Consider the following 22753-nt stretch of genomic DNA (forward strand, 5'->3'; position numbering starts at 1 on the left):
AAACTACTTTGTTTGGCCTTCCAAAAGAGGACACGATTAGAAATCAGTGGTTAAGTTGTATTTACAACACTTGTTCCAGAACAGTTTAACCCAAATATTCAGATGTGTGCAGCGCATTTTATGGAGGACTGTTTCCTGATCCTGGTAGAGTAGACTACAATGCCGGCTGTTCTGACTCACAGACTGTAAGTACGTTTTTTATATTTAAAGGATTTACCACTGATGATACAAACGCGAGTTTTGAGCAGTGTAGAGTAGCGCTTGTTTTTTGTCATTTCTCTGATCACAAATGCAGACATGGTTTTATGTTTACGCGGCGCGATGCAACGCAACGCGTAAAAAGACAGTATAAGTCATTATAATCCATAATTATGTCCCCACTGGATGCAACAAATGCCTCGTTTATAATGGGTTTTAATGTTTTTGTCTCGTCGCTCCGGCCGAACAGGGCATCACAGTATGGTAAGGGGCGTAACATTTCCGTCACACGCTTGAGGTATTCGGCCAATCACAACGCACTGGATAGCTGGCCAATCAGAGCACACCTCGCTTTTCAGAGCGGTGAGCTTTGTAAAAATCTACACGTTTCAGAAAGGCGGGGCATAGAGGAGAAACAATAATGTACAGTATGTGGAAAATAATGTGTTTTTTTAACCTTAAACCGCATTAACATTTCATTACACCAAATACACAAAATAACGTTATTTTTAGCAACATCATATGGCCTCTTTAATTGCGTACCTGATTACTATTGTTTGACCTACTTGAGACACTTAAATGATTTTTATTCCTCCATTTGTATCTTGGTTCTACAGTCTTTATTTGTGCTATTGCTCGGAATTTGTTTATTTGTTTTTACTTTATTACTGACTGTTTACTTGTTTTTATTAGTTTTTATTAACTTAATATTAGTTAGGTTTGTAGTTTTTTTGGAATTGAGAATATTGAAATTTAATGGTATCTAAAATGTTGGTGTCATAACCTTATTTATTAGAATATAAGGTTACATGGGTCAAAAAACAACAAAAACAATAGACCTAACAATTTTTTCATTCATTCATTCACTCATTCATTTTATTTAAATTTTATTTTGTAATTTTATTTTATTGCCAGTGACAATTTTGGCTAGGCAAGTAAAAATTTCAACTTAAATCTGAAAAATTCTTAGCGTTGAGCCCTATTTAAAAAAAAAAATCATTAGAGAAGATACCTGGTACAGCAGAAGTGGCAGCTTCTTGTAAGATATCGTCGTCTGGGAAGCAAAAAGCTCTGTGACTGCTTCTTCATGAGTCGGCCCGAGGCAATATTCAGCATTGTGCCGATCCAGTAACCTGAACATCTCTTTCCCCATAAGCTCCCAGCGGCCACTCTTCTTCCAGAGTTCTGCACTGCACAGTGCCGGCATGTCAACTTTCTGCCCACCGATCGCATGCATCTCTTCATCAATGAGCCGAACCAGCTTCTCCATGGACCTCAGAGCGACCGGTAAGTAATAGAAGCAGCCAGGGTTGGAGGGATGGATAAGCCCTGTCTGCAGCATCAGTCTCTGGCTGCGGCATGTCAAGTCTCCTGCCTCCTGACCCTCCCGGAGGTTGGACGGCTGGAAGAGGCGAGACACAAGTGGTGGTGGGATGGTTGGTTTGGAAGGGATAGAGACAAGGGGAGAAGTGTGGATGGCACATTTGATGTGGCTTCTTTTTAATGCTTTGAAGAGCGTCCTGGACAGGAGGGCTGGGAGCTTGCGATAACAGTGATGCATAAACACCTCCATTTTTTTGACAGCTTAAATTCTGTGAGACTTTTAATGAAGAAACAAACAGAGAACACCATGAACAAACAAAGGTATGGTTTACAGTGGACAATCAATTATTACACACAGCGTATGCACCTGCAGAAAAGCTTATGGAGAAATAAAATGTCTATTATTCATAAAATATACGAGTTTTTTTACACTGTATAAACATTTCAAAGATATAGTCAAAAAAATTTAATATTTATCTACTATATGCTTTGCTGATTCGTAAAAAATGTGGAACACTAAGGTATCCTCGTGCATTTACGTAACATTTAAAAAAAAAAACATATTTAAATACGTTTATATGTCAGAGAGAGAGAGAGACTTCTAGTTGTGAAATATTCTTTATATTTTAATCATTGTCACTGAGTATGTTAACATGCCAAAAAGAACACTCTGCTGTACATTTTAGGCAAGAGAACTACAAACAAATGTATTCAAAACTCCAACTTCAGAATTTGATACTTTTGCTCTGATTTACCTGCGGTCAATGCGACGACTGGCTAGAAGCGAACAGACCATAGACTGTATAAAAACAACAGACATGCACATTGTATCACAGAACAAACGACAAAATGTCAGACTTACCGTGTTTTGTGTCCTGCTTATATCTATAAACTCGTGTCAGATCAATCTGAGATCATGAATTGGAAACTGATGATTGTACACGTCAATAAAAAAACTAAACTCAAATTCTCCATATGACAGAATGATGACCTTCTTCTTCTGGTAAATCGCGCACCGTACAAGTGCAGCACACCGCCGCCTGCTGCATGGAAGTAGAAAAGCGCACTGTAATGGTCTAGTAGGAGGAGTCTGTTTCTATGGAAATTTCAAACAAGAAGCCTCAGCACCGGTTTGTTTTCCTGCATGTAACTTCAAACCATCAAGCTAACCGCTTCTGTATTATTTTTCGCTCTTAAAAGTGTGAAACATGTCTAACACAACAGTCAAACAGAAGAGAACCGCTCTGAAAGTCGTCAAGTAAGTTCATACATAAAAGAGCAAGCGTGTCACCAGTACATACATCAATGTATGTATGTATATGAGTTTTAAAGTAGTATCCTAAGATTTGACAAGCCATTCTACTACTAAAACTATTTTAAAACAGCATATTTAGTCCTTTACGATTTATTATGTTGGCTTGAATTGGTTTGTTTACGTCTCCTCCTTATTGGCTAAAGCAGGTTTTCTTTCTTCCAGGTCATCCAAAACACTGAATGTATCTTCTGGAGTATTTCGTGTGAATCAAAGCATTACCAAGACCATCAACCCTTCGATCAGTGGAAAAAGCTTCAGCTCAGCAAGTGACAGCAAAGTTCTGGACAAGAGCTTGGCCCAAACACCAAAACACACTGTACAGGTAATGGGTGTTTTATTATGAATATCATATGTATATGGTACTGTATTCCCTATATGATTTTTTTTTTTGTGATAAAATAAAAAAATAATTTCTACATTTTTGTACTTACTTCGCCAGGTGTTTGATGAACATGGGCAGGACGTCACTCCTCACCCATTATATAATCCAGATCCTGGGGTATTACAACCTAAACAAGGAAAAATATTCCCTGCACATGATACGTCATGGACTACCATGACAGATTTTCCCTCGGTAGCCTTCCAGACCACCAATGCAAGCTTTACTGGTCCATTTACAAAGTAATTGAGGGGAAATGTCAAAATATTACTTCTTTGCAGCACTTGGAGTGAACATAAATCTGTACCACACAGAACTATCCCACTTTTGCTGCTATAGTAACAAAAAAGTGATCTCTGCTGTCATGTCAGGTCTTTTTTCGGGAGTGTTTCAGCATCCAGAACAAGCCAGACAACAGAATCAGTGACTGATGAAACTAAAGAATTGTTAGTGAAACCAGACTTGTCCAGCAGTCTTTCAGGTTTTATTTCCATTCATATTTTTATTTGCCAAGTTTCCTCATTATCCAGTGAATTAAGTGTAGCATTCTGGTATCCCAAAAATGTTGGTGTTTTTGCTCCATACAGATGTTCAGGCTCGCAGAGAGGAGGTGAAAGAACAGGTCAGGGAGGACATAATGGACAGGGTGGTGGATTCTTACCTGACTGAGACAGAGACCATCTGGCTGCTGGACATTCCTGCAGTGTCTGTGTCAGAAGATTCAGGGGACGCTGAAGCAGTCAAGTGAGTCACATTTATTATAATTTTTCCCAGTAATAAAGATTTAGTTAATTCTGTTAACTAGGCTGACATTTGACTTGTCAGACATTCAATTTATTAGTATTGCTTTTGACTAGCTCTAGCCACACTCAGTCACTTTTTCTGTGGTACGAATCTGGCTGTTTGTTGTTTTTGCGTTTTAAAGGGAAAGAAACAACGCTTACACAGAACTGTGCAAAAACAGACATGGCAATGATAAGTATGTGGAGCGATCAATGCAAACATTCAATGATGCACCAAAGACGAAGGAGGTCCAAAGTGATAGCATTACAATGGTAGACAAAGGTAAAATGTCAATACAAAGTATATTTACTGTATAAGCTGCTCTTAAAATAAAAGAGACTTCATTATTTAAATGCAAATGTCTCTACCCAGCTGTCATGTCCACCACCTGGGACATGTATGATTCATTCTGCAATAAAGGTGATGTCAGTGAAAACACTGTGGTGTCTGCTGAAGGGAATAAGGCGACTGTCCCAGACTCCTCCTCAATGAGTCACCTCCTGAACCCTAGTGGTCCTGACCAGAGCATGTCTGTGTTCAGCACCACCAGTACAGGTAATTATTTTTTACAAATAAATGTTAGAGTAATGGTTCCCAACTGGTGGATGTATGATCATATAATTATGCATAGTTAGGTTAAGAAAATAAACAGCTTCTGCATCCAGTCATACTGTGTGCTATTATGGTGCAAAATATTTATCTGTCATTCGGGAGAAGCTAAACAAATAAAAAGACATCAACACTGACAGGTTAAATTATGATATTATTATATATTATCATAATATTAAATTGTATATATTTGTATGTATGCCAATAATGCATTCTTCTTTCCTCTTCCTTTTGTTTCATATTTGGCTCTTTAAAACAAGCAATTCAGTTATTTCACATTCAATTAGGAAAATGGTTAAAAATACATACATTTTTATCCTTTTAATTCAGTCAGTGGCTCAAGCGCTCGTCTTGAAAAGATGACTTGTGTGCTTCCGGTGGAAGAAGAGCCAGACCTTGAGCTGATCTTACAGTCGGACAAATTCAAGCAGGATCTGGCCGTGATGGAAAGAGTGGTTCTGGCCAATATCTTCCAGCCCAAGCTTGCTGCATACAGACAGCTGCCTGTAATAGAGGGTGATGATTTTGTATAGCATCTTAGATACGAGAAAAGATCAGAAGTTAAATGTAGCAGTAGTCTTTTGTCACTGAATTTAAACATTTGCTAGAATGTGTATACTGCTGTGTTGAACAGACCCAGACTGTGTGCAGACACAAATAGAGGAGGAAAGCTGGACAGAGCAGTCTAAAAACTCCCTCAGCCCATTCCTTGAGCATCTCTGGGTCTTCAAGTGTGAACTCACAAAGGGACGAAATGTTAGCAGTATGACCTGGAACAAGAAAAACCCAGTACTATCCATCTTACCAACACATTTCAGTCACAATTTTTTTGTTCAGTTGTTTTTTAAAATCTTCGCTGAACAACATGTGATTCCTTGCAGGATCTTCTTGCTGTGGGATATGGACAGCTTGATTTCAAAGATCAGAAACCTGGACTTGTGTGCTGCTGGTCTTTGAAGAACCCCACGGTATTCTGCACACTTTAGAACAAAGATAAATATCAGATGTAGCCAGTGCAACAGTGTTTATTAAGTATTTTACTTTTACAGAGTTGTTCATTGAAATATAGTGTTCATCAACAGTGGCCCTAAAAATAATATGTGGACATGCAAAAGCCACTGTATTTTTTACCTTGTTTGTATGCCTTAGCATGTCATATGATCTTGTGTTTCTGTGAATATTCTTTGTTCATATGTTTCAGTGGCCTGATCGAATCTTTCATTGTGAGAGTGGAGTCACTGCACTGGATTTCTCAGCTTGTAATGCCAATCAGTTGTCAGTAGGATTGTATGATGGCACCATTGCCATCTATAATGTGCAGACCACAGAACAGACACCCATCATTGACAGCAGGTGGGGCTGTGAGCATTCCTTCTTTTGATCAGCAACAGGAAGTTACAGGTTGCAACTTAGTTACAATAGGTTTCTCAGTGGTTCTCAATTGGTGGTTTGCGACCCAAATAACATCCAAAATTATGTGCATATAGTTCGGGTAACAATGTAAATAGACTTCAAAGACATCAAAGGTTATACATTCAATCGAACTCTGTAATTTGCTTGGTAATTTTATCTAAAATCTAGCCAATTATTTATTCCTCCTTATATTCAGAGGATTAATTTATGAGGCTGATAAATCACACTTCTTTCTGCATGTCATTTTGCATATTGCATTTGCTATGGAGTTCATGATCATTTGATCTTTTGATAATTTTTTTTTGTTTACTTTTGCATGATAAATAATCTTGGTACTATGTTGACACTTGATGAAAAAAAAAAAACATACATACACACATACATACAGTACATACATAATTAAAACCAGTTGAGAATTGCTGATCTATATAACCTGAAAGTCATATGGTGCCTATATGGAGTGCATGCATATCAAAACTGTATTTTTTAACAAATTCATAAATATTACAAATTGCCGCTTTAAGTCAAGTCTCTTAAGAACTAGTATGACCAACTAGTAGTTAGCCAAGGAACTATGCCTCTTATCTTTTGGTATTCAAATTAGACCATTCTACATTTTTATGTAACAGACTTTAAAAAAATGATGATGAAAAATGAGATGACAAACTTGTAAGACTAGTCTAAGCATTTATATACCGGCCACAGATCTTACCTTTATTTTTTTAGTGCTCGTAATGCTGCTGATTTTGAATTTGACAGTAGTGAAGTCAACGCAATATCGGGACACTGTTTGTGTACACAATGCTATGTCATCTTCTAACAGTGACTGCACCAACATGCACGCATGTCCGGTGTGGCAGCTCAGATGGGTTGATCATGACACAGGTCTGGCTGGAGAGGATAAAGGGGAAATGCTCATCTCTGTATCAGGTGATGGAAGAATCAGCAAATGGATCCACTACAAAGGACTGGAATGTGTTGGTATGTTCAAATGGAAAAAATCATTTAATCGCCTTCTTATTTTTCCATTTTTCAATCTAACACAATACAAGAACATAAAAACACCTTTACATTTCATATTTAAGTCATATTTGTATTAAGGAGCAATCATGTTTATCTATGCTCTGTGAAATTTTGCAGGCAAAATCCAGTCACTTTAATAGGAATCTGTGTGATTGGGAGTTTTTTCATAAGGGCAGAAAAGTTCCCATGCAGATGTGACTACTCCTTAATACTGTACAAACAGGGGCTAAAACTAATATTTTGCCACAACTGGTGACTTGAGAAAATTTACTGGCCATTTTTACAGACCATGAAATGGTTTGTGCATTATTTTTGTTGTTATTATTATTATTGCTATTATTATTATTTTATATAACAAAAGTACAATTACAGTACTCATATTTATGGTTGTATTTTCTCTGCGTTCAAATATTATGGAGGACCAAACCTGCAGAAATTAAAAATAAAATAAAACAAATATATAGATAAATAAATAAATGTAATAATAGGAAAATAAATAAAGAAATAAATGACTTGATGACACAAATACATTTAATTTGTAATTCAATCAATCCTTTTAAATATTAATTTAATATTTTTATTACTTTTTTCCTTTATGTATTATTTTCTGTACTTAATTTTACATTTATTTTTATTCTTTTTAACTTAGTTACTTATTCTTTCATTGATTTTTTAGATTTATTTAATTTATTCATTCATTTATTTATTTATTTTTACATCCTTTAGCAAACTTTGAGGTCTAGCACTAATTTAATCTGATGCTTCTGCGTGAGCTCTCGACCAGTGTTTCGCCAGAGCTCCACAAGGACCGCCTCCCTCATTTCCATGTTGCACACGGAAAAGTAAAAAATACATAAATCTGGAAATAAATACATGTGGGAATAAATAAATACAGAAAATAATACATAAAAGAAAAAAATTATAAAAAATTAATTCAGGATTAAATTTGATTACAAATGTACTATATTTGTTTTTATAAAGTCATTAATTTCTTTCTTTATTTTCCTGGTATTACATCTCTCTCTCTCTCTCTCTCTCTCTCTCTATCTCTCTCTCTCTATCTATCATATATCTATCTATATCTATCTATCTATAATAAATCATAGAGCTTTTATTTTGGAGTAGTATTTACTGTGAATCGAGTGACTCAGAGATAATGAAAATACTGTTATCATGAGCGGCTCACATGAAAAGAAACATGCAGCACATCTGATTACATATTTATATAATTAAAACTTTTGCAATTTTATAATCAGACTAAACCATATGCCGTTTTCAGGCATACTTAGAATTAACAACAAAAAAGTTACCGGCCACCTGCCGAGTAACACTGTTTTATACTGGCTAACACTGATTTTTACTCTGATTCGGAGCTTGGCGAATGTAAATTTTAGGCCCTGTGTACAAATATATATCACGAGGATACATGAAACTATATGAATGAATGAATGAATGAAAACTATAGCAAAATACTGACAAGTTTAGTTGTTTTTAGTTGAAATAGCCTCATTTCTGAATGTTTGAGCCATGTGTTGCCCAATTTGTAATTTGTCTGAGTTAGATCTGATGAAACTAAAGTCGCCTAACATGATAGTCAACAACCAGCGATGGAACCCGAAGATCTTATCCCTGGCTCCGGGACTGTGCTTCGATTTTCATCCTAATGTGAGGCCTACCTTGAAAATAGTAGTACATCTCACATATGCACACATTTCAGAAAGCTGTGAAAGAGCCGTATTAGCTCATGCTGTTATTTTGCAGGATTCAAAAATCTACCTGGCTGGAACAGAGGAAGGTCATATTCACAAGTGCTCTTATTCATATAACGAGCAATTCTTGGAAACTTACAAAGCCCACACAGTATGTAGAAATGTTTGTCTGGTTTTTAAAGCACCTTCATGCATCTTTAAACACTTACACTTACTTTTTTTCTATTCACTCTGCACCTTTCCTTAGGGTCCGGTATATAAGGTTACATGGTCACCGTTCTGTCCAGACGTTTTCCTAAGCTGTTCTTCAGATTGGACTATTTATCTGTGGAGGCAGGAACTTTCGAAACCTGTGCTGGGTTTCACCTCTGGTCAGAAGGTTGTGTTTGATATCATGTGGTCCCCACACTGTGCTACTGTCTTTGGAGCTGTCCGTGAGGGCAAGGTGGAGATCTGGGACCTGAGAGTCAGCAGGTAAGGTCTTGCATTCTATTCAATAACATTTATCGTTTTGAATAATAACAATTTTAACATCCTTTTTGGTGCTCAGTCTTCCTATCCAGCAATTTACAGTGCACTCCGTTTTGTTTAACAGTCTGGACCCGACGATTGTGAGCGCGAGCAGTCCGGGAGTGAATCCGACGGCTCTGCTCTTCACCCCTGAGACAGACTGTGTTCTGGTGGGGGACAGTGAGGGGCAGGTCACTGTGTACAAGCTGAAGAACCTCCCTGCTGGAGACAGCACACAGGTCAGGCCTTATCTGTTAATTTCCATGATGTTCAATCTGTGCCATACTCAACCCATTTTCTCAAATATCGAAATCATTTATATCTCTTGTGTAGGTGGAGGTGTTGGAGGATGTAATTCAGACCACACTGTCCAGTCAACACACATTAGGAAAGACTGACAGAGATGCATAGGAGGGTCAGGCTGTTTGTCTTTACCACTCCATCATCATCATCATTTATATTCTCTGGCAGACTGAGCGACTCCATTTTACATAACAATGGGATTACAGCACACTGCCTGTTTGTGCTTCTTTGTAGGAATAAAAATACTCTTACAAAACAATGAGCAATCTTTTTGGGTAAATGTCTAAAAACCTAAATTATAACAAAATTATAGTATGGTGAATTATTTGTAATTTGGATTAGGTGAATGTATTTGTTAAGCCTTTGGCCATTATGGGTAGTATAACAACATCGCTTTGTAAACTATTTAACAAAAAGTATAAAATATGTATTGTAAAAAAAGAAACCAAAGAATTTTGGAGATAGCAGGCTTGTATTTCAAACAATATTTTGAAAGCATTTTTGCATTCAGGCATTGATTGGTAAATAACACTTTTTTTTCCCCCAGTCATAAAGTACTATACTGTATTGTCATACGATATTGTTTTTTTCCCCTTCTTTTTTCGTGGGAATCACAGACAGAATGTAAGTGTTTGTTCTATGGTAATGGACAGACAGTTTTATTAGCACTTGGCCGCCACACATTACAGCTTATCTACAACATGAGGACCACATCATACTTTTAGAAATGACTCATTACTGAACTGTTTTTCTCTCTTACATCGGTGAAAAATCTATCATCTGAGCTTTTTAGTACAAATCAAACAATTTAGCCAAGAAGATGCAACTCAGCTTATATAAGAGCTTTTAAAAAGAACAGCTGTGACATTATGACAGGAAATGGATCCTGCTTGTTTACTAATGTATATGGGACTTTTATTCCATATGGCATATGGCCATTTATACATTTTAAACACTTTCCCAAATATTATATTATATTTAAGTATATTACTGTAAGTATATTATATTAAGTATGCTTTCTGAATTAAAAATTCAATTAAGAGACATTTGGAATAATATAATATAATATAATATAGTTTCCCTGCCTTTGGCCTGAGACGCTGGGTTAGGCTCCAGCATTCCCGGTTTGGTGGATAATAAAATAATCAAAACAATGTTTCTGAATGTCAACTCTCACTTGCATCTTATTATATTATATTACCTTCACTACCTTTTGCAGTCATTTTTAATTTAATATAGCATAAAATGAAAGGTAAAAACTGAAAAAAATGCGACATTTACTATGCTTTCTAAAATGTAATTAACAGACATTTGATATATAATGTAATATAATATAATAATATTTATTTACAAAGCAATATTTATGTCAGCTTTTACTTGTAAGATTATGATAGCTTAAAGGTGACATACAGTGGGTACGGAAAGTATTCAGACCCCCTTCAATTTTTCACTCTCATGAATGTCCTTCAACACAAAATTTCAAATATTATTTATATTATATTATATAATATACCAAATGTATGTTAATGAAATTGCAATTGAATCCAGGAAACAAGCTATCATTTCCTTTCAGTCGGTCACGTTTGACGTACGTCGGAACTGACTGACGAATTGGGGATCGCTTTGGGAGACCAATCTACTTTGAGTGTAAGAAAACGAGCCAATGCACATTGGCATGCAATAATTGCCACAGCTGCTCTGCGCTGCAGCACGAGTATTTAATGAGCAGCCGGTGCGTCGCATATTTGCTTTTCGCTTCGGAGCCGAACACATGTGCTGTTCCTGCGCGCGTGTTTTCTTTGGAAAGTGGTGGAAGACGAGCTGCTCGTTGGGAAGGAGCCTCTGCGTGTCTGGTGCGGGTGTTACAGCGCTGAAAGTGTTGGTCGCAATCTCACGAGAGAGCAAAAACAGCTGTTCTCACAGCTTGCTGGAGAGTGCGCCTTCAACGAGTGTGAGTGCTCACAACAGGCTTGCACTATTGTACTGTTGTGTAGCCATGGCCATTTCCCTGTGCGTTTCTGAGATCGCTGTTTATACAGCTGAGAACTGCGTCTTCAGCGAGAGTGTGAGTGCTCACAACAGGCTTGCACTATTGTACTGTTGTGTAGCCATGGCCATTTCCCTGTGCGTTTCAGCACCAGTAGAGAGCGAATTCCTAAAAGAGCACACACAGTTTGACCCTGCGTCTTTTTCAAGATGTCATTCAGACCGTGTGCTACTGGATGCAGTCGCTACCTGGCCCCTGGTGATGGTCATGATTACTATCTCGGTGTTAAGGTCGAGACTCCAGTATCTTGAAGAGACTGGAGCCCCTTCGTATATTCCCTGATCTAGTCCTTCTTCTGGGCCAGCTCAGAGGAAGCCTACTTCGGTTAATAACCTAGGTGACCTGAGGATTACAGTGAGGAATACCCCGCCGAGTCAAACTCCTCGGGCTCCTCACTCCTCCATGACACTGCAACCAGTGGAGCTTCCAAGAGGGCGTGCTGATCCGCCTCGTGCGGCACCAGTCGTCACTTTTGGGGATCCCCCAGAGGACCAGATGTCGGTCGCTGCGTCGGAGGGTGAGTGTATGTCCTCCGGGGATGAAGATTCGGCTGCGCTGCCCCCTTTGGGTGTGGCAGTGTTGCCCGAGTCAGACCCAGAGATGGCTGCTATGCTTTCCCGGGCCGCCGCAAGTGTCGGGCTCGAGTGGAACCCTCCACCGTGTCCCGTAGCCTCGCGGCTGGAAGATTGGTTTCTTGGGGTGGCCCGTGCTGTTTCTCAGCGCTCTGCTCCAGTACCTTTCTTTCCGGAGGTGCATGAAGAGGTGACTAAATCGTGGATGGCACCTTTTTCTGCCCGAAGCCGGTCTGGTCCTTCTTCCTCCCTCACTACCCTCGATGGCGAGGCAGCAGGCAGCAGTGTGTGGGCCGAGGACGCCACCAGGACTTCTCTCACACCCTCTGCCCTGCCCTGGAACCAGGTAAGTGTTTGCGCAGCACACGCAGACTCCACTTCGGGCCACCTCAGTGCCTCCCGAATCGAGTGCCTGTGTTCCTCCTGTGATCCTCGCTGCCCCACCCCGGGTACATCTATGGTTCCGTTGGTCCCACTTGTACGCTGTCTGGGAGCCTGGCTAGCGCTCCCCAGCCCGTCTCGCTGGTTCATCCGTACCATCAGACTTGGCTATGCGATTCAGTTCGCCTGGCGTCCCCCCCAAGTTCAGGGGCATCCACTTCACCATGCCCCTGTCTTACGGACAGAGATCGACGTCCTACTGGTGAAGAACGCGATCGAGCCGGTCCCTCCAGCCGATACGAAGGCAGGGTTTTACAGCCCCTACTTCATTGTGCCCAAGAAAGGTGGTGGGTTATGGCCAATCTTGGACCTGCAAACCTTGAACCGGGCCCTGCACAAGCTCCCGTTCAAGATGTTAATGCAAAAACGCATTTTCGAGTGCATCCGTCCCCGAGATTGGTTTGTAGCAATCAACCTGAAGGACGCGTACTTTCATGTCTCGATTCTCCCTCGACACAGGCCGTTCCTACGGTTTGCGTTCGAGGGTCGAGCTTATCAGTACAAGGTCCTACCCTTCGGGCTGTCCCTGTCGCCTCGCGTCTTTACGAAGGTCGCGGAGGCAGCCATTGTTCCACTCAGAGAATGCGGTGTTCGCATTCTCAACTATCTCGACGACTGGCTGATACTGGCACAGTCTCAGGACCAGTTGTGCGAACACAGGGACATGGTGCACCGTCACCTCAGCCAGTTGACTTCGGGTCAACTGGGAAAAGAGCAAACTCTTCCCTCTGCAGAGGATCTCTTTTCTCGGTATGGAGTTGAACTCGGTCAACCAGACAGCGCGACTCACAGAAGAGCGCGTACAGTCAGTGTTGGAACTGCTTGAATTCGTTCAGAGGCAGGACAGCGGTCCCACTGAAACTTTTTCAGAGGCTCCTGGGGCATATGGCATCCGCGGCCACAGTAACGCCGCTCAGGTTGCTTCATATGAGGCCGCTTCAGCACTGGCTTCACGGCCGAGTCCCGAGATGGGCATGGCAGAGCGGCACGCAACGGGTGTCTATCACCCCGTACTGTCGCCAAACCTTCAGCCCGTGGTCAGACCCTTCGTATCTACGGTCGGGAGTCCCCCTAGAACAAGTGTCCAGGCATGCTGTGGTGTTCACGGATGCCTCGGCCACGGGCTGGGGGGCCACATACAACGGGCATGCAGTGTCGGGTCGGGTCACATCAACTGCCTCGAGTTGCTAGCAGTACGTCTTTGCGCTGGGCCACCGCAAAGGGCTGCTACATGGCAAGCACGTGCTGGTCCGTATGGACAATACTGTGACCATTGCATACCTCAACCGCCAGGGTAATCTACACTCCCGCCGCATGTCGCAACTCGCCCGCCATTTCCTCCTCTGGAGTCAGAAGCATCTGAGGTCGCTTTGGGACATTCACATCCCTGGCGTGCTCAAACGTGCAGCCGACGAGCTCTCACGACAGCCTGCGCTTCCGGGAGAGTGGCGGCTCCATCCCCAGGTGGTCCAGCTGATTTGGGACCTCTTCGAAGCCGCACAGGTAGACCTGTTTTCCTCTCCGGACTCGACCCATTGCCAGCTGTTTTATTCCCTGACCGAGGGCACCCTCGGCACGGATGCGCTGGCGCACAGCTGGCCCCAGGGCCTTCGAAAATATGCGTTTCCCCCAGTGAGCCTTCTCACACAGACACTGTGCAAAGTCAGGGAGGACGAGGAGCAGGTTTCGCTCATTGCGCCCTAATGGCCCAACCAGACTTGGTTCTCAGAACTGATGCTACTTGTGACAGCCCCCCCTGGATGGGGCACCCTGTGGCACCAACGTCTGGATCTCTGGGAACTCCATGTCTGGTCCCTGGACGGGACATGGAGCTGTGCAAAGTCAGGGAGGATGAGGAGCAGGTCCTGGTAGTTGTGCCATACTGGCCCAACCGGACTTGGTTCTCGGAACTTATGCTCCTCACGACAGCCCCTCCTTGGCCCATTCCTCTGAGGAAGGATCTGCTTTCTCAGAGATGGGGCACCCTATGGCACCCTCGTCCAGACCTCTGGAAACTTCATGTCTGGTCCCTGGACAGGACGCGGAGGTTCTAGGTGACCTTCCCCAAGAGGTAGTTGACACCATCACTTCGGTGAGAGCACCATCTACGAGACACGCTTACGCCTTGAAGTGGAACCTGTTCGTCGAGTGGTGTTCTTATCACCGAGAAGACCCCCGGAGATGCCTGATCAGGGTCGTGCTTTCCTTTTTGCAGCAATCTAGGTGACTTACCCCAATCAGTGGTAGACACCATCACTTCCACTAGAGCTCCCTCTACGAGGCGCCTCTATGCTTTGAATTGGAACCTGTTCGTTGATTGGCGTTCTTCCCACCAGGTTGAACCCTCCTCGTCCTACCTCGGTACCCTCTTGGGACCTGTCTCTGATGCTCATGGCACTGCAGAGACCTCCCTTTGAACCTTTGCAGTCAGCTGAGTTGAAAATTCTGTCACAAAAGACAGTTCTCCTGACTGCATTGGCTTCCATCAAGAGGGCAGGGGACCTGCAGGCATTTTCGGTCGACAAATCGTGCCTAGAATTCAAGCTGGCCAACTCTCATGTTGTCCTGAGACCCCGGCCTGGATATGTGCCCAAGGTTCCTACCACTCCTTTCAGGGACCAGGTAGTGAGCCTGCAATCACTGCCCTTGGAGGAGGCAGACCCAGCCCTAGCTTTTCTCTGTCCTGTTCGTGCTCTGCGGCTGTACGTGGACAGAACACAAAGCTTCAGGACCTCAGACTAGCTCTTTGTCTGTTACGGAGGCCTGCAGAAGGGAAAGGCTGTCTCCAAGCAGAGGTTAGCCCACTGGATAGTGGATGCTATTGTCTTGGCGTACCAATCCCAAGCCGTGCCTTGCCCGTTCGGGTTGCGAGCACACTCAACTAGAAGTGTTGCTTCCTCCTGGGCACTGGCTCAAGGCGCCTCGCTGACAGATATTTGTAGAGCTGCGGGCTGGGCGACACCTAACACATTTGCTAGATTCTATAGCCTTCGTGTAGAGCCGGTATCTTCCCGTGTACTCGCCCCCAGTGGCCAGTAGCGCGAAGGACCCGTTCTAAGTGTTGGCTTGCAACGCCACTCCCGCCCACTGGGCCGGATACATGCGTCTATTGCTCCAGTAGAGTTCCCCAGAAATGGCTAACCCTGTGAGTTCCTCCATCACCCCCCGGCATACAGACGTGGCAGAGCGTCTGACGCCAGGCCTACACTCGTATGCGTTGTGGAAGTTGTGTTAGGCTGGGTGTCCATATGTAGTGGTCCCTGCGGCGATTCCATATGTGTATTCTTCCACGGTAAGGCTACCCAGTCCGGCTAGCCTGTGTCTTCCCTTGACAGAGCCCGCTCTGTCATCTCTGCTGGTGTTCTTTCCCCCCTAGAACTAGACTGGAACCACCCCAGAGACTTCCATATGTTGTACTAACCTAACTGGCTAGTCCATAGGTGTAACCGCCAAATTTTACTTTCCTACGGGCAGGATGTGGCCTCCGCAGCATCCCCTTCCCTTCTAGGGCACGCTTTCCCAGCGTTATCCAAATAGTCACACTGAGTGGGTCTTGCGAAACAGCAGTGACTGACCTTCTCTGCTTCGAGCCCTGACTCCCGCTCCTACAGTTGGGGGCGGTCCAGGAGTCTCAAGCAGAGCGCTGGAAGGGCCAGCGACAGTTGGTAGATATCCCCAATTCGTCGGTCAAATTCCGACGTACGTCGAACATGACCGACTGAAAGGGAATGTCTCGGTTACGTATGTAACCCTCGTTACCTGAAGGAGGGAACGGAGACGTCACGTCGGTGACCGACGAATTGGGATCTCGCCCCTGACTCCCGCTCCTACAGTTGGGGGCGGTCCAGGAGTCTCAAGCAGAGCGCTGGAAGGGCCAGCGACAGTTGGTAGATATCCCCAATTCGTCGGTCAAATTCCGACGTACGTCGAACATGACCGACTGAAAGGGAATGTCTCGGTTACGTATGTAACCCTCGTTCCCTGAAGGAGGGAACGGAGACGTACATCCCTTCGCCACAGTCGTTGTACCTCTGTTGTATGGCCGAGTCACTAGCTCGGCTCCTCAGCGGAAAAGCAAATATGCGACGCACCGGCTGCTCATTAAATACTCGCGCTGCAGCGCAGAGCAGCTGTGGCAATTATCGCATGCCAATGTGCATTGGCTCGTTTTCTTACACTCGAAGTAGGTTGGTCTCCCAAAGCGATCCCCAATTCGTCTGTCAGTTCCGACGTACGTCTCTTTTCACTCCTTCAGGGAACGAGGGTTACATACGTAACCAAGATGTTTTCTTTCTTTCTTTCTATATTTTGAAGCAAATATAATGTAATAGTTTGATACCAATTACATTTGGTTTTGATGAAACACTTTTTGCTTAATATTCTTCCTTTATTATGTGTCCTTGTATTGACCACAGACTTTTATGTTATTTTGTCAGTAGAGATCATACTGTTAATCATCTCATGGGGCCCAGCATCAGCCATAAAACCATAATGCCTGGGATTATAGCCATATTGCTCATTTGCACTACTTTTTTTCATAGACCAACTAGGTTTAAGGTAAGAGAATTTCACGGTCACATCAGCAGATATTGGACATCTGTTTTGCTCGGGGAGTAGCATTGGTCTTTATGTGACTAGATTATCCATTCATTAAGGAGAATAGAACTGCAATGAGACCATTAAACTGGAGATGTTAAGAGACAACAGCTTGTCCCTAAGGATGTAATTTCATTCCAGATTGGGGCAGTAAAGCACCTAAATACCTGCTGGCCTTTGTTTTCCGATCAAAGTTGTTTGACTTGAGGGGATCGAGTAAGTGTTGGGTGGGGTTTGGACAGGATGGAACAGTCCAGCGTGAGCCGTCCAACATGCCACCATAAATTGGGGTCACGTCTCATGAGCTAATCAGACGTTCGCTAGACCTGAGAGAGGTTAACAGAAGATACAGAGGACCTTAGAGAGACAGAAGGAAAACATAAGGGCAGAAGAGAAGGAGCCGCACTCACTGAAGCCACTATGAGAGGTTTTTACTGTCCTGCTCTGCTGCTGCTGCTGTGGGCTGTGTGTAGCGTGTCAGACGTGCAGGCTGACGTGAGGACAGTCAAGCTGTGCGGCCGAGAGTTCATCCGTGCCGTCGTCTACACATGTGGCGGCTCTAGGTGGAGGAGGTTCAGCAGTCCGCAGGATATGGAAGGTGAGTTTGCTATAGCAGAGATTCATGCTAATTATGAAAACATAATGTATCAAATGCTGGTGTCAGTGTTGGGCTTTAGAGCAAATCTAGTTAGTTTATAGTATATGAAATAAAGTTGTTTTCTACCCTTTTAAAATGTATTACATTAATAATATGAATACATTTACATTTAGTCATTTAGCAGATGCTTTTATCCAAAGCGACTTACAAATGAGGACAATGGAAGCAATCCAAATCAACAAAAGAGCAATATGCAAGTGCTATGACAAGTCTCAAATCAGTAGAACTTTTTTATATGTTAATTGTTCTAAAATAATAATTGTTGTATGTGCATGTGAGTACTGTATATTTATACTGATATATTATTTATTTTGCCAACAGCCCTGTCATCCTCTAGAAGTTCTGTTGATTCATTATTAATAGAATCTAGATTAAGAAGTTTAAAACAATTAAAAAATTTAGCAATTAAGACTATATAAAAAAAGAGAGACGGAAAGTATTTAAAAATACTGAATAATATATAAATATATTACAATACACCATATATATATATATATATATATATATATCATAAACTGTTATATCTACACACACACACACACACACACACACACATATATATATATGGAAAATAAAATATAAAACAATGAGAAAATACGTTCTCGTTTGAACAAGCATGACCAACTAGAATGTTTTTTTTCTGTTTTTGTTTTCACTGTTTATTTGACATTTACATTTATATTTTTTTCTCTAAACACTGTTCTATAAGTTGCTATGAAACAAAAGTTTTTGCAAATAACCTACACTGTAAAAAAAATTCCGTAAAATTTACGGTAAAAAACCGGCAGCTGTGGTTTCCAGAATACAGTTTTTCACCGTATATAGTATTTAACAGGTTTTTACTGTAGCATTTTTACAGTCTTTTACAGTTAAATTCACGGTCATTTTTTACAGTGTATGATTGTATAAATATCTGTGTACCTCTTACTCTTTCTTACCCTTCAAGTCTGATGATATTCAACAGAGCACTGCTTTAATTATATCTGTGAGAACAAGTCTCCTCCAGTCAACAGATAAACAACGTCTGGTGATATTACATTCCCATTAGACTGACACAAGTTGAGTTTAAGCAGAAAAACTCCTGTTATTTTCTCCTGCCATCACATCACTTCAGACCTGATTATATGCGTTATAGACTTCAAAATATTAGTACAAATGTTAACTTTGTATTTTGTGTTTGTCATTGCACAGGGTTTTTTAACGGAGATCTAAGCAGTGCTGAGGATCTTAGCGAGAGTCTGGGATCTGACCTGGCCAGGCGAGACCTGAACAATGTTTGTTGTCAGTTTGGCTGCAAGAAAAGTGACCTCACGTTGCTCTGCTGAGAAATGAAGCTGTGTTTTTCTATTTGTCTCACCATGTTTTCTTCCACATCGAGTCCAAATGAATATGAACACTTCTCAAGTGTACTCTAAGTGTACAGTCAGTTGTAATTCATTTAACAGCTTAATTTGCCAGTAGATGATGCTAATTTACATAAAAAGCATGTCTAATTTGGGATTAGATAATTGTGCTACACTTGTACTCTAAGATGCACCATGTAAGAGGGTAAATATCAAGTCACCAACAGCAGTGAAACGGCATAATGAAGTGCACAGCAGTGATCATGCATTTAAAGTGTTTCATTCTTACTCGTATTTTGCAAACTTTGTCAATAAACATTATTGCACATGCATCAAAGGTGTTTATTTTCTCCCATAAATGCTGTTAAACCAATTTGGACCAAACTGAGTAATAATATATAATTATATTAAAATATTCTATATTCAATGATTAATTAAATAATATTATTACATAATACAGACGAGCATTTCAGGCATAATATTTTAGAATAATATGAATTGATAAACTTTAAACATAACACAATACATCCACTTATCAGGCTTATATGTTTTATTGTTTTGGAAAGAGCAAAGTAACCTCTCAGATCTTTCTTAACATTTTTTGTACAAACACAGCTTGCACGTTGCTGGGAAGAGATGATTTAGTTACCAGACAGCACACATACACACACACACACTCGTACACACACACTCACAAACTCTCTTACACACACACACACACACACACACACACACACACACTCGTACAAGCACACTCACAAACTCTCTCTCTTACACACACACACACACACTAATGCAATTCAACATTCACACACAGCTCCACTTACATCTAAACTGACGTGAGTTTTCTCATTTCTATTGCGCATCTGAGTGACGTTTCACTTTAGACCATAGACATACTGATTAAGCACTACACAGAATTAAATTCATAGTTTTCTTTTCCTTTCAGCTGACAGACTCCAAATTGTTCTTCGAAAAAACCCTTTAGCTACAGTGCTCAGAAAATACGCAATGCAGTGTTAACGGATGGCGACGCTCATCCATAACGTTAAATGTGGATGGAAACCTATGAATCACAAAGCACCAATATATTCTTCTCCAAACCATAACGACGTCTACATCAGACACTCAAAGATGTAACCAAAAATGTTTGTTCTTGACATTGAACATCTGGGAAGTTAAACACAGTGGTTTTTTTTTTCCTTTTCATTTTTTTTTTCCACAAGAAACAATATTTTTCACTTTATTCATAGATTTAAACATTTAAAAAATATGCAGCTTATTTTCTCTTAAATGACAATTCTGGAGATACACGTACAAACGAAAAGAAAAGAAAAAGCGATTTGGTCATTTAACCACTCAAGAACCTCGTCATCTCACAGAGACCGTTACATTTGCAAAATAAAGATGTTCTGAAGCGCAGGGGCTCATGCTCAGGACACTCAATAACATGTGCTGCGGGGGAGTGGCTGGATACAAACACATCTGCGTGAATGATAAAAAAAATTACAATGTCCAAAAGCTGACAATCCATGTTGAACTAATTAGTGCTGCTATACATAACACTGTAATAACATTAAGCGTGACGCATCTAGGTAGATACAGTTTCGTTTTCTCTTTTAAATGTCACCCCCGACCCATATATAGCATCAGTTTTCTGTTGCACTTGAGTTAAAAAAATTATATCTGAAATAAATGTAAAAATTATACCTCAGCATTATACTGTACACAGCTTACCCAACTACACAGATAACAAATGTCCAAAACTTCAAGGATCCTAAATTATGATACCATTCAAAGTCTATTCATATACAGTGTAACTTGTTTCGTTTTTTTATATATATATACAACAAATCATGAATAAATAAAAATAGACTGATATACTCTGATGTCTAACACGGTTCCTTCAGGAACAACAGAAAGGCTATTTAACAATACAAGAAAACACCAAACGGCCTTCCAAGATATATATTATCAATTGAAAACGACTTTTCTGTTCTTTTGTGAGTCTATTGCAAGCAGGAGTCTATTTTTCAAGCTGTGGCTTTCTAAAAACATAATTTCTATCGTTGTGCAATTAATGAACCTGACTGCACTGTGTAAATTAAACTGAGATATTCCTGAATACGCTTTTTAAAATACGCTTGAGCAACACCCAAATCCGATGCAGACCTCATACTACATGCAACAGTATAGCGCCATCTTGTGGCAGAGGCTCAGTCCTCTTATAGACCGTACTAATTTGCTACCTTGTTCGAAAATGTGATACTTTTGACAAACTGAATGCATAGAGTAATAAAAACATCACATGTTCAGTATCCCTTTTAGAGAAGGATACAGAGATTTCAGGTTCAGGTAGGCACAGCCAATAACACGGGGGATATAACCTTACGAACAAACCCAGGCCGTAATACAGATGTTGCAAAGTGAATACAGTTCACAAATATAAGAAGTACACCCTAAAACGGTCCACATTTTATAATGCAACTCATATAATACTGCTGGAGTGTGTGTGAGGTCCACCTGTATTGCACATCTACAAAGGTTTATCCATAAGGTCAGGCAGGGTTCATGTCCTGTGTTTTAAATATTCAGAATTGGTCCAAAATATGCAGACTTGCATGGTGTTGTTTAGTTGTCTGCCATGTATTTTCCTATGATAAAAGCACAAATACAATTTTATGTTTTGAATAAATGCAGCGTAAAGATTTCTAGGCCATTACTGATCAAAACAGATGTTGCTTGCATAACTCACCTGCTGCAAACCTCTTCTTGACGAGGGAAAAACGATATCCAAGGCCAACCAGCTCAATGTCACAGCCTGACAGAGTGCTGCCCTCACTGGTGAACTGCACTGCCACCGGAGCGGGTTTACTGGGACCCTCTGATAGCTGGAAACGGGCCAGCAGAGATCCCACACCTGAAGACAGAGGGAAAAAAAGGGTGGATGAAATAAAGAGAAGCAATTAATTTATTACTAATTATTATAAGTGAATTATTATAAGTGTATATATACACACAAGAATGAACCATGAATCTGACCTCCATTCTCAGACTTCTGAGAAATATCTGGAATCTTCCATAAGATTCTCTGCTGTTCTGCATTCCTATAAGCAGAGCAAAAAAAAAAATTATATTATCTAGAAAGAAAGTAAAGAATGTTCAAATGCTCTTCTTCCACGTCTAGTACTATTCATAGTATATTTTTTCAAATTCCCAAACTAAAGTACAATCATAATGCTTCATTCTCACAATGACAGTCTGATTTTTGTAGACTAGTAGTCCATTAATAGAAGAATCTAGTTCATCTCTCACCAGGCAGCTGGGGGAAGCACAGCCTGCAGTTTGCTGACGCCTCCGTCCACAGGGATGAGGAACTGAACATTGTTGAGGGCGACAGGAGTGGTCATGGCACCACCGTTGTATTTGTAGTCTATCCTCAGATCAGTACTGGTGGGCTCACACCTCCAGCTCACTGCTAGATTTAGAGGAGTGGACTGTAGACCCTTCGGTAACACCTGAGGCAAATTT

General features: G+C 41.2%; 4 protein-coding genes across 5 annotated transcripts in view; 2 read left to right on the top strand and 2 right to left on the bottom strand.

The window, feature by feature from the left end:
- Positions 1–2577, bottom strand: part of LOC107659014 (probable proline--tRNA ligase, mitochondrial) — a 5646-nt gene extending 3069 nt beyond the window's left edge. Inside the window, exons 1-2 of one of the 2 annotated variants that reach the window (XM_016447778.1) lie at positions 2384–2577; positions 1211–1798 (exon numbers count right to left, since the gene is read on the bottom strand). In XM_016447778.1, coding sequence (XP_016303264.1) covers positions 1211–1771 — 561 coding nt within the window. In that variant the 5' untranslated portion in view covers positions 1772–1798; positions 2384–2577. Of the gene's footprint in view, positions 1–1210; positions 1799–2276; positions 2333–2383 lie in introns of those variants that run through there. The other variant, XM_016447779.1, reaches the window with a different exon arrangement.
- Positions 2578–2656: 79 nt separating this feature from the next.
- Positions 2657–9768, top strand: dnai4 (dynein axonemal intermediate chain 4). Its single transcript, XM_016447780.1, has 17 exons — positions 2657–2779; positions 2999–3158; positions 3276–3457; positions 3587–3696; positions 3803–3959; positions 4141–4280; positions 4371–4553; positions 4938–5123; positions 5242–5396; positions 5489–5575; positions 5809–5960; positions 6844–7001; positions 8605–8708; positions 8805–8903; positions 9000–9226; positions 9348–9501; positions 9596–9768. The coding sequence occupies exons 1-17, from the start codon at positions 2730–2732 to the stop codon at positions 9671–9673; spliced, it is 2382 nt and encodes a 793-aa protein (XP_016303266.1). The 5' UTR covers positions 2657–2729; the 3' UTR covers positions 9674–9768.
- A 7873-nt stretch (positions 9769–17641) lies between these two features.
- LOC107659002 (relaxin-3-like) lies at positions 17642–19204 on the top strand. Its single transcript, XM_016447765.1, has 2 exons — positions 17642–17819; positions 19071–19204. Exons 1-2 carry the CDS (start codon positions 17642–17644, stop codon positions 19202–19204), a joined length of 312 nt encoding a protein of 103 aa, XP_016303251.1.
- Positions 19205–21793: 2589 nt separating this feature from the next.
- The window catches only part of LOC107659047 (SH3-containing GRB2-like protein 3-interacting protein 1), a 92632-nt gene continuing 91672 nt past the window's right edge, over positions 21794–22753 (bottom strand). The window contains 4 exon segments of the mRNA XM_016447846.1: positions 21794–21876; positions 21978–22142; positions 22265–22329; positions 22538–22740. Coding sequence (XP_016303332.1) covers positions 21854–21876; positions 21978–22142; positions 22265–22329; positions 22538–22740 — 456 coding nt within the window. The 3' untranslated portion in view covers positions 21794–21853.

The sequence above is a fragment of the Sinocyclocheilus anshuiensis genome, unplaced genomic scaffold, assembly GCF_001515605.1.
Source record: "Sinocyclocheilus anshuiensis isolate Anshui unplaced genomic scaffold, SAMN03320099.WGS_v1.1 scaffold311, whole genome shotgun sequence".
NCBI classification, from domain to species: domain Eukaryota; kingdom Metazoa; phylum Chordata; class Actinopteri; order Cypriniformes; family Cyprinidae; genus Sinocyclocheilus; species Sinocyclocheilus anshuiensis.

Bases quoted from the DNA above. Each gene is read 5' to 3' on its own strand.
- dnai4 (XM_016447780.1), top strand. From the start codon at position 2,730: ATGTCTAACACAACAGTCAAACAGAAGAGAACCGCTCTGAAAGTCGTC. The intron at 8,709-8,804 runs GTGAGGCCTACC...GTTATTTTGCAG, and splicing joins GCTTCGATTTTCATCCTAAT to GATTCAAAAATCTACCTGGC. The intron at 8,904-8,999 runs GTATGTAGAAAT...ACCTTTCCTTAG, and splicing joins AAACTTACAAAGCCCACACA to GGTCCGGTATATAAGGTTAC.
- LOC107659002 (XM_016447765.1), top strand. From the start codon at position 17,642: ATGAGAGGTTTTTACTGTCCTGCTCTGCTGCTGCTGCTGTGGGCTGTG. The intron at 17,820-19,070 runs GTGAGTTTGCTA...GTCATTGCACAG, and splicing joins CAGTCCGCAGGATATGGAAG to GGTTTTTTAACGGAGATCTA.